Source organism: Filicampus tigris, chromosome 16 (assembly GCF_054856515.1).
Source record: "Filicampus tigris isolate MCC_2025a chromosome 16, RoL_Ftig_1.0, whole genome shotgun sequence".
Classification (NCBI taxonomy): Eukaryota; Metazoa; Chordata; class Actinopteri; order Syngnathiformes; family Syngnathidae; genus Filicampus; species Filicampus tigris.
Genome location: NC_141232.1, coordinates 17,810,180 through 17,822,789, shown reverse-complemented (window position 1 = coordinate 17,822,789; position 12,610 = coordinate 17,810,180). Strand labels below are relative to the sequence as shown.

Here is a 12,610-nt window from a genome sequence, read left to right as displayed (position 1 = left end):
TTCCTTACTCTATTCTTTGTTTTTTTACATTATGCACAACGCTCATTTATTGTGCAATAATCTAATTGTAAAATGTATTTGTTACATGTTTTCATGCTTAATAAAACATTTATGTCTCAATATTGGGGGGCTTGGAACGGATTAGGGCATTTACATGGAAAACGCGTCTCAACTTACAAAATGTTCTACTTAAGAAAACCAATTAATTTCATAAGTAGAGGAACCACTGTGTGTGTGTATATATATATATATATATATATATATATATATGTGTGTATATTCATATATATATACATATATATACATATACATATATATATATATATATACATATATATATATATATATATACATATACATATACATATACATATATATATATATATACATATACATATATACATATATATATATATATATATATATACATATATATATATATATATATATACACATATATATATATATATATAATGTATATGTATATATGTATATATATATATATATATATATATATATATATAATGTATATGTATATATATAATATATACATCCTAACAGCACTCACAGCTCCTTCAGTGACAGACTGTTACACCCTCGCTGTGCAAAGGAGAGATTCCGCCGTTCCTTCTTGCCTACTGCTGTCAGACTCTTTAACAAGAACATTGTGTAGTCTCTACAAACTTGCGGACATTAGTGCAATTGTGCAGTCCTGCACCTGAGCTCATATCGTGGACTACCCAATATTCCCCACTACTGTAATACCGTGCAATACTCAACATTCCCCACTACTGTTAGTCTAGTTTTATTTTTATCCAATGCTGTTCCTTACATTTCACTACAGCACTGCAGCACTGTCACTTACTTAGAGTATTTTTCCTCTGTACTATGTACAGGCCAAAATGAGTGTTCCTCATTCTTTTATGTAGATGTATGTTGGTGTGTATATACATGTGTATATACACATGTTACTGCGTATATTTACATAGGTTTGATCCTGAATGTTTGCCGTCAATGTTATACATTAATGGCTACATTATGCCGCCGTCCCTGTGTGACCTATATCTTTGCTGCTGTAACACTGAAAATTTCCCGACTGTGGGAACAATAAAGGCATTCTTATCTTATTCTTATCTTATATTATATATATAATATATATATAATATATGTATAATGAATATACTCTATAAATAAACGATGCGTCGACGATTAAAATGAATTGTTGACGATTTTGATCGTCGACGTCGTCGTGATTAGTCGTCGTGATTAGTCGACTATATATATATATATATATATATATATATATATATATATATATATATATACACACATATATTTTAGGGGTGCCATGATTAGTCGACTAATCACGACGACGTCGACGATCAAAATCGTCAACAATTCATTTTAATCGTCGACGCGTCGTTTATTTATAGAGGATATTCATTTATTTGGCACATTATTTTTCTTTCATGACTGCCGCGTCTCGCTCTTCTCCCGCTGGCTGTTTTCCTATCTGCAACGCACATGTGCAGTGGTGGTAATCCGGGTGATGTAAACAGGCATTGTGGGTAAAGTAGTGTAAGCCTTACACTGTAAGGGCTAATCCGTGTTGGCAACAGAGTCCGAAAGTAACGGCGCATTTCACCAAATATACTCAATACAATGCAAACCTGCCTTTCATGGCAGCACGATGGAGATACCCAATCATTTAAAAAAAGGAAGCAAGTTATGGCTTATGCCTGATTTTATATCTGACATAGGCACAGTTGTGTCTAGAAGCTAGCTGCAGTTAGCATACACTCGTTATGGTGTTTTTGATGTAACGCTCCTATTTGGTACGCTAACACGTCGGAGCTATCTTCTATGGATCAAGCAGCCATTATTCAGTAAACTCGCGTTGATTAACAACCAAAACTCTGTGTGTTTATGCCTGTGGTGGACATTGAAGCAGGAAGCGCACACTTGCTCTTTCTCTCTCTCACTCGCAAACGGAGTGATGCGTTTATGAACTGGGATATATCAGCACTCAACACAAAAACGACATATGTCCCACTCATCGGCATCACATAATAAAACCCATACTTAAGTTTGTAGTAATATACTATGTTATAGTGCAAAAACAAGGTCTTCCTTTTTTTGTTTCAGGTGCATACCACATTTTGATTGTGTAGATCAATTTACTACTTTTAAATTATACATACCAGTGAAAAGAATAACAAAACCTTTTTTGCGTTTAAATTAACACAAAATTAAAAACCAATACAAGTGTTTATTTTATTTTTCTTTAGCACAGACACATTTGCCCAATTTACTCCTCTGATTTCACTACCTTCCGTAAAAAAAAAAAAGATGATTATGATTATTATTTGAAGCGCGAAGTAACGATGGATCACTGTACTTCTTTTTGTATTCATAGATAATTTCACTGTATTAGTACAACTCTGCACAGTGTATAGTTTTGGTTCAATTTTAAAACGCACTAAAGAATTACAGCTAAAACTAATAAAGTCAAGAAGGTTTTCTACGGCCCCTGAGATAATACTGCTTTATTATTAGATCTGGCCCGCAGCCCGCAGCATGCCGGTGTGGTAGCAGATCTGATCGGGTTCTTCGAGCCTGCTGAAGACGTCACGCTTTAAAATATATTGTACCTACTTCAAAGAACACGCCGTCAGACGTAGTTTAATTATCATGTTTTTATTAGTCCAACCGGCTAATAAGGGCCGCAGCCGACGCCAAAACAGTACGACAACCGTTCAGTCAAAAAAGAGCAACGGCTCTCTGTTCATCCTCCGCTACTCTCGCTCACATGCCCTCCCATCCACGATGCGTTCATTAACCTCTGAAACAAAACAACTTGGCAAGACACAAATTCGACCACAACACAGATAACCCACTTCGTTACACTATTTCTGTAATATACTTCTTTGCATCAATGTTTGCCACCCCATGGCTGTTCTACATGCTGACTGAAGACTTCACGTCACTTTTCGTGGCTTTCAGAATTGGATTGGGGTGAAAAGTTATTTGGAGTAAAACACACTTTAATGGAAATACTTCATGTTAGAAATCTCACGTTTTATTATTAGTAATTGTTGGCATTTGATAAATTCATTGAGTTTCGACGTAGTGCTGAGATGTCCCCAGAGCTGGGCATTCAACCATTTTTTTCCCCGTCCGGCCGCGACCATCCACCCTTGACTTGGGTACCCTTTCGGCGGCGACTACCCGGCCATAAACATTGTCGGCCCCCGCCCCATTCCGCCCTCCGACCCAAAAAAAGAAAAAAAAGAAAGCATCCATGATTGCCGTTGCCGCGGGAGAAATGCTCTCACGGCAGAGGCTTTTGAAAGATCATTCGCTGGCTAATTTACAATTTGAACCCGCTGTGGACACACTTCAAATGCACCAGTAGTACTTAGCCAACATGCGTGTGCTTACTTGCGTTGCGAGCCCCGGGCTGGATTTGTCGTATTGTATAATTATTTGGGTCCAACAGCCAGTCAGTAGTCGTAGTCAAGTTTAGGGCTGGGCTATATGACTGAAAAGTATATCACGATATAAGTGTTTCATATTGGTCGATATCGATATAGATTGAATTTTTTTCTTTTTTCAACTATTGAAAATAATGACCCGAAGATAAATACATTTAGGTTATTTTATTGTAACATAATACTTAACCTCGAGGTCAATGTAACTATGAAAGAGTGAAATAAACTGGTCGATATAAAGATTAAATAAACTCCATTTTAAAGATAATGTGCTTAGAAGGGCTGACAAATGTTTGAAAAACTGTCACAATCTAAGTATTTCATATCAGTCAATATTGATAATTATTGATTTTGTTTTAAACATTTTCTTTAAATAACAGTTAACTGTTTTTTGTACATCGTTATGTAGTGTAATGTGCAGTTTGTCCAGCATCAGTGCATTGTAAATGCTTATTTGCATTAGGTCTACCCCAAAGCAGATGTTGACACATATATTAGCCTTCATTCAATGTTCATCCAATGTAAGTGAACGAACACTCTCTTGCAGTGCATACATCATCGTTGACCAACCGTCTTAGGACAACTTTATCTTTTTAGCGGACTTATTATTGCCGTAGTCCATTCATGTTATACTTGAGTGATTTTACCTTGAGTGCGATACCGGTGTCGGATAAGGCTAACTACTGCTAGCATGTCAAAGACAAAAACTCCTCTATTTATACACCATGGCTCCATCCACGGGTTTTTAATAGGGTTATCATGCATAATCTAATTGAATTGTAAGAGTTGTACTGAGTCGAGTGGTCATTTATTTGAGCAAAGTTACGCCGCTCGCTCGCCGGACGCAACCATAGCGCACGGCCGCCGGCCCCGCGAGCGTAGCGCACGGCTTCATGTTTGGAGGCGGAAGCGCGCTGGCCTACACCATGCTGCGATCGGGTTTGGTTTTCTTTTTTTCTATCCAACGTTTTATCGAAGGCATTTTCTATTGGTATCGATCACGTGTCAATCGCGATACATATCGATATCGAATTATCGGCCCAGCCCTAGTCAAGTTACTTATTTATTTTTCACACTTCCCCTCCTTCCCGGCCTTCAAAATAAAAGCATACCAGCAAAGCACTATACACAGCTGGTTTGCTATGGTGTATTTCCGGAAATAGGGAAGACGCCAGAGAAGTGCATGGACTCCACCTTGATGTGTCTGCATCATCCTTGAGTCAGTGAATATACTACCAAATAAAAACAAATAAATAAATAATAATAATAATAATAATAATAATAATAATAATAATAATAATATATATATACTCGTGGACACAAGTTGTTTTGAAACAAGTCGGGGGCGGCGACCACAATGGATATCGTGCCTGCTACAACCATAAAGGGACCGAGATGACTAGACGATGCATTTAATTTTATTGCGAAAACGATCTGGAAGGTGGCGGGTAAGAGGGAACGTGGGTGAGTAAATTCTCTCCACACACAACGCTGCTAGACTAGTTGCTTTGCAGCAGCAAATGTTAAAAGGTGAGTTTAATCATTTAAGTTCGTGTCAGGTAACTGCTGTACATAATAGCCTGGATATGTTCTCGTGAGTGATGTCACAATGAACACTAGTTAGTTATTTTGGCTCATATGCTGACTATTCTAGTGATGAAACGTGTGAATGTGTATTGTATGTATTGTTTGGCTGATTAATTTCTTAATACAGTGAATTGTAATGTTTAGGCATATTGTTAGCAAACAGATATGCATTGGACGATGTTAGGTTATTCTTTGTCTGTGTTGTTGCAGACCACAATAAATAGACATGTCCAGTGTAATACGAGCATGTGTTTTCTGACAGGATCACCCACATTCATACCATGCCACTCTAAAATAGGGTCAGCGAGAGACATCATACTAACCATATGATCCTCTCCGTTTTACTTCACATTATGTACAGTTCATACAATCATGCAGCCCGAGTCAACCAGAAAATTGTTTCCAGTTTGGCAGGAGAAACGCAAACAGAAGTGACGTACGAGCTGCCTCGCAAAAGTAACAGTAATGTACTTTATTTTATTTTTTATTTAGTAAATCCAAAGATAAAAACACAACAGCCAGGGGGGTGACAAACCTAGACGCAAAGAAATATATTACAGATATATAAAATGTGACATCTTCAGCAGGCGCGAAGGACCCGATCTGGACATTTTAAACAATTTCAATGAACATTCTATCAGTCCGGCCCTCGGCTTGTCGCAAAATTTTTTATTTGGCCCTCCGTCCATTTGACTTTGACACCCTTGAGCTAAAAATGTTCAGGTCAGAGTATCGCCATCAATTTAAGTCACTTCTTTATTTATAAACATGTCAGGAATGTTGCAAAGTTTAATACAAGTTGAATGTACTATCATCTTGTCTTCATGATTAGTTTGTACATAAAGTATTTAAGCTGTAAGCGAATGATGCTTATTACAAGAGCAGCAGCTTGCTGCTGCGATTTGCCGCGATTTATATATTATCCGATTTATCGCGACTCCTGTTAGTGATATGTCAACTAGCAAAATAATCGTTTGTGGCAACCCTTTATTTATTTACATATATATATATATATATATATATATATATATATATATATATATATATATATATATATATATATATATATATATATATATATGTATATGATTTATAATTACTCAGCTCTGTCTGAATGCCAGAGGAGGCGATGAATTTCCAGGAAAACTTCAGGTTTTAGTGGGTGATTCTAAAGTCGCTGGGATGTTTTGCCAGGCGCTTTAGGCATAAATGTGTTAAAGGGACAATTGGAAGGACTGAACATAGTAGGTCTGTATGTAAGAATAACACTTTCGTCTTCTAAAATAAAAATAATAGAATCTGTAGTGATTTAAGTGCTATGTAAATAAAGTTGTATTGTACTGTAAGGCAGCAGCAAGCTTTCGGCCACTAAAGAGGTTAGTATAACAAAATCAGCTTCTTATCGTCCACTCCAGACATGGGGCTCCGTTCCGTGGACGCCTGTCACCGCCTATGCAGTCGAGCAACGTCCGCGTCCACTTGCATCCAATTCAGGCTGCCGGCCTCGCGGTTCAAGTGGACATCAATTTCGGATAAACACCTCATCGACAGGCCCTGGATGTTGGCTTTTTGAACGCGCCGCGTCGCTGTGCAGCATGTGCTTTTGGGGGCCGCTTCGGGAGCGTTAATATCGGATCGCAGGCTCCATGGTTGTCATGCCTTGGTGAATTTCAAAGTTCTATTTTGAAATATCCATCTGAAAAAGCCTAACCCCTCCACTCAAAATAGAAAATGAATATTAAAATGAAATAAAGAAAATACACTACTTATAGCCTGTATGTGTGTGTGTGTGTGTGTGTGCGTGTGTGGGGGGGTGGGGGGGTGTGCGTGTGTGGGTGTGTGTGTGTGTGTGTGTGTGTGTGGGCGCAGATGGCTGCATGTACATGCGTGTCCATTTGTTCGTACAAGCCACATGCAACATGGTCAATGTTGTGAAACAAATTGTAAAAAAATATATATATATATTGAATAGTTTTGTTGGGGACACACATTTAATATGTAGCCCTAAACTGACTTAGCTGTGCAAGTCATTACAGGAATTATGACATTGTTAAACATCTCATTACCTTGTCCTTGAAGTCAGCGTGGTTCTGCAAAATGGCTCGTTGGTAGGTCCCTGTGCGCACATAGTCCTGCATCATATTTTGTTGTTGTGAGAGGTAGCCATAAAACTGCAAGTATAAAAAAAAAAGGAAAAATATACCATTCATTATTGTACGGGTTAGGGTTAGTAAGTAATTTCAGAAAATGCCAAGTGAAGTCTAAGTAAAGTAATTAAACCATACAAAAAATAAAGAATGAAAAAAATTGTTTCTATTTGGTTTCTTTGACAAAGTAATCGTTTTTCCAAAGTGAGATCCTGGCAAGCGACAACCTGGAAGTGAAACGTCGCAGCAAGACAACGACGGCAGTGAGCAACATGGAACGTGTACAAAACCAGTCAGAAATTGACTCAGAAAGCAATATTTTAAACTTATCAAACACCTGGATCACGTTATATGAGTTGGAGGAGGAGGAGCTTATTGGCATGATGTATGTTGGTCCATACATGTACAAGCCAGATGCTTAGGCGAGGAAAGTGTTGTGCCCGAGCGATCGGACATGGAGTGGAGATGACACTCAGATTTGGAAGCATGGTAAACTATATGCTACGGTCATTAAGCCAATCGTTATTTTTGGAAATTCGATCTTGGGCCATGCTGTAAATTACACATGAGATAACTTACTTGGTCCATTTAATCTGCTAGCACAGAACATACGTTGTAGTGGGTTGGTGTCCCACATTGTCAAATTAGACTTATTTCTTGTCCCATTGTGATAGTACTAGTTGGCACAACCGAGGTATATTTAATAAATCATAAATTCAAGTGAATTCATAGTAAGATTGACTTGATTGGCAGTTTTCCAAGAGGGCTTGGCATGTTCAATCATCAATAGTCATGCCAAAGAATTGGAATTATTTGAAAATGTAGAATATCAGATTGAAAACAATTTTGATAAAATATGACCTCTATAAAAGGCTGGAAATGAGGCAAAATATGAAAGAAAACTCAAAATAATGTTCTGCCTCGGCCTCTGTAAACATGCTGAGCACCAAGAGAGAGAATTGCTCCCTCACCCTCTAAGAAATCCTATTTTTTTGTGTACGCGTTCATATTACATTACAAATGCAACCACTGTCTTGTCTGCTGTATGAACATATGCGTCGTCAAAGTGGCCCGTCTGCGTAGAAGAAGAGACGACGTCACACCCGACGTTGTGTTTGCGGAAGTAAATGTGGTCGAGCGTGTCGGGGCATTCAAGCGATTAAGGTAGCAGGTAGAAATAAATACAGTATTTGGGGGAAATTATGAGGCGAGGCTTTATTATCTTATTTCATGGAGACATCACTAACAATGAGGTCACGTCCGTAACCGTGCGTAAAAAATGAATTCATCTGAGCCGTGGCTGAATTACTACAATCGGCATAAATGTCCACTTTATGCTTCACATTTCAAGTGGGATTAAAATAAAGTAAAATATAAAGTCAATAGTGTTACTCAAAACAACTTTGTAGATTCGATCCCCCTGCTGCCAACACTTTCCCTCCGCCTGTGCGGAGCGCATCTTGGGCTTGTCAATGTCGTATACAGTATATGCGACCTGGCCGTTCAGACCGCGAACGCATTGGAAAAGATCGGATACGTATCCGATCTAGGACCACATATGAAAGCGACCCAGGTCGCATTTGAAAAAATCTGAATTGAGCCGTTCAGACTGTCATAAAAAAAATCAGATACAGGTCGCATATGGGTACAAAAATCCGATCTGGGTCGCATTTGACTGACTGTGAACTTGTCAACTCCATTCATTGTGTATGTGGTGAGGGGCGGCACCACAGAATGGCGTGTTGTTGGGCGGTGCTGCACATACTCGGACGTCTGCCACGACGGAAATCTCCTCGGAAACATGTTCTACCTTACGGCAGCGCCGTCGTGACATCAGAAAGTGTTTCCAATAGGAGAATAGGGGCTGGCAAGCAATTTACTGCTATTTTGGCGGACGTATTTATTTCATTTCATTTTTATTTCAATAGGGGCAGATGCCACAACATAGTTGAATGAAAAAACAATCTCCAATGCACAGCAACACAGCATCTATAGCTAATGCGAATTTCCAATGCCCATCACTAGATGGGCTTATAAACGTTTATATTTACAAGCAACAACATGAAGACAATGGAGAAAGCCTTGATAAATAAAGTGAATTTTCTGTATTAACACTGACTGCATTTGCATGCAGCCAATAAACCTTTTACAACCTGTGGGTACCCTTCCCTCATCCGCCTTTTTTTCCAGGGGGAAAAAAAAAATTGAACCCGCCTATATGTTGGTCCGCCTTGAATTTTAAACGGCCGTCCATCTGCGATTCCGACCAAACCTTCTCTGGGGGCGGACATTTTGTCACTTCTGTCGACCGAAAATGGCATCACACACCCTCAGGGATCAGATAACAACCAATCATAGCTCAGCTTCAGAAAACAGGTGAGCCGTGATTGGTCGTTATCTGAGTCCTGAGTCTCTGTGATGTCATTTTCAGTCGATAGAAGTGGCAAAATGGCCCCCTCTGAGAAGGCTAAAACGGGTGGATTTTGCTGCTTAACTCATATTTCATATTAATCATATTGCCTTGTTTCAACTAGTGAGCCTGCATAGAACATATTCTTGAAAAAACATGTTTGGGTTGACTTCCACTTGAAGGGCCATTCGGATTGTTAAGAACTTAATTAACTAGAGCTGGGTTTAAAAAAAAAAGATTAATCAATTTTCCATATCCTAGTCGGATACTGATTCATAAAACCATGAATCGATCTGTAACCCACTCAAGACACATATGGTTGGAAAACCTGTGTATAGCATTTAAAGTTAATGCCTCATTCCTCCACTAGGTAGTTGCATATCGCTAATACATAGTGTGAGGGAGCTATCCAACCTCCCTCATTGATCAGGTGTAAGCAGTACTTACATCTCCCGTTGTATATTTAGGTAAATAGTGTTTCTGCTTTGTTTCCATTTAAGTCACCACTTGAATTATAGTTTTAGATTTTTTTACTAAGCAGTGTGTTGTATATACTGGTATATTACTTGGTTGAATGCATAAATGATAATAATAGAAATGTAGATATGGTATGAAATGTTACTGCGTGTTTCATATGCATCAGATTATCATTCATTCATTCATTATCCATACCGCTTATCCTCACAAGGGTCGCGGGCGTGCTGGAGCCTATCCCAGCTGTCTTTGGGCAGTAGGCGGGGGACACCCTGAATTGGTTGCCAGCCAATCGCAGGGCACACAGAGACAAACATCCGTACTCACAATCTCATCTAGAGGCAATTTAGACAGTCCAATCAAGTTACCATGCATGTCTTTGGAATGTGGGAGGAAACCGGAGTACCCAGAGGAAACCCACGCAGGCACGGGGAGAACATGCAAACTACACACAGGGAGGCCGGAGCCGGGATCGAACCCGCGACCTCTGAACTGTGAGGCGGACGTGCTAACCAGTCGACCACCGTGCGTCGACCAGATTATAGTTTGTCAATATTTTATTCTTGGGCAGTGATCCAATTAGGACTTTTATTCAGTGAGCCATTTCTAATGCATATTTGTGATAATGTAATACTTGTCTAACCAACAATTTTTATTTTATTTTGTAGCTTCTACATTCTCTGAGCAAATCAGCCCAGCTCCAGCAATATCATCAACATACCTGTTCAGCAGGTCTTTAAATTATTGTAATAGATCTACTGTAAATCAGTCCCTCCAGGATTTTACGAAGTTGCAATTGCAACTATCAACGCAAAATCAAGAAAATTACACAAAATCACACTTTCCCGCAACTTTGTTTAAACAGTGCAACTTTCCCGCAACAACTACGTTTTAAAAATGAACATTTCACGTAACTTCGGTTATTTTGTCTAAAATGTCTCCGTGGGCGCCCTACTGGAAACAGCAGCGGTAGCTGAAGTTACGAAGAAGAAAATCCCTACGCCACATCTTGTTTCAGACGATGGCACCTGTTGACGGCAGAGAGACATGGAGCTGAGAAACGCAAAGTATTTACCAACTAAAAACACGGTATAGGAACATGCAAACCAATATCCAGGCCTCCTGCAACAAAGCAGGGATAAAGTATTTTGTTCTAAATGGAGTGTAATCACAGATTACACAAAGAAAGTTTTCCATCGACAAGCACTTCATGGCTGTATTGTTCCAATTGCACGTGAAAAGTTTTGAAAGAAAAATCCTCTCTACAAATACTCACGGAGGGGATGGACTCAAGGTCTGTCAGGAGCACAGAGCGAATTAAGGTGAGAAACTTACTTATATAAAATGCGTATGTGAATAGCGTGTGTTAAGCCTAGAGTTGGTCAATACGCTAACATAAATCAATCATTAAACCCGTCTTTAAATGTGTATGTTGAACTTTAATCATTTGACAAATTTGAAATATGTGCAAAATTATCAACTGAATAAGTATCACCAACTCCCTTGTGTACAAAATATTACTTGTGTACAAAACCTTACTTTATTATAATCATAGGGCTGGGCCGATAATTCGATATCGATATGTATCGCGATTGACACGTGATTGATACCAATAGAAAATGCCTTCGATAAAACATTCAATCGAAAAAAGAAAAACAAACCCGATCGCAGCATGGTGCGTGATGCAGGCAGCGCGCTTCCGCCTCCAAACATTAAGAAGAAGCGTTTAAACCAAAGAAGAAGCAACTTTGAAACCAACGAGGAAGAAGCATCTAAACCAACAAGAAGCTGTTAACTCAACGGAGCATGCTCGCGGGCCCGGCAGCCGTGCGCTACGCTCACGCGGCCCGGCGGCCATGCAGGCTCACGGGCCCGGCGGCCGTGCACTACGCTCGCGTCGTGTGAGAAAGCGCCGCAACTTTGCTCAAATAAATGACCACTCGACTCAGTACAAATCTTACAATTAAATTATATTATGCATGAAAACCCTATTAAAAACCCGTGGATGGAGCCATGGTATACAAGTAGAGGAGTTCTTGTCTTTGACATGCTAGCAGTAGTTAGCCTTATCAGACACCGGCATCGCACTCAAGGTCAAATCAAGCAAGTAAAATATGACTGGACTATGGCAATAATGAGTCCGCTAAAAAGATAAAGTAGTCCTAAGACGGTTGGTCAAAGATGATGCACTGCAAGAGAGTATTTGTTCACTTACATTGGATGAACATTGAATGAAGGCTAATATATGTGTCAACAACTGCTTTGGGGTAGACCTAATGCAAATACGCATTTACAATGCATTGATGGAGGACAAACTGCACATTACACTACATAACGATGTACAAAAAACAGTTAACTGTTATTTAAAGAAAATGTTTAAAACAAAATCAATAATTATCAATATTGACTGATATGAAATACTTAGATTGTGACAGTTTTTCAAACATTTGTCAGCCCTTCTAAGCACATTATCTTTAAAATGGAGTTTATTTAATCTTTAT

The 12,610-nt window shown here is 39.0% G+C and overlaps 1 protein-coding gene across 12 annotated transcripts in view; it reads right to left on the bottom strand.

Moving 5' to 3' along the window:
* The window catches only part of carm1 (coactivator-associated arginine methyltransferase 1), a 123,798-nt gene that overhangs the window by 90,088 nt on the left and 21,100 nt on the right, over positions 1-12,610 (bottom strand). For all 12 annotated transcript variants that reach the window (XR_015090082.1, XR_015090083.1, XM_086055144.1 and 9 more), the window contains exon 4: positions 7,145-7,249. Coding sequence is in view for 10 of the 12 variants with exons in the window: in XM_086055144.1 (XP_085911270.1) it covers positions 7,145-7,249 (105 nt within the window). In the remaining 2 variants the exon portion in view is untranslated. The remainder of the gene's footprint in view (positions 1-7,144; positions 7,250-12,610) is intronic.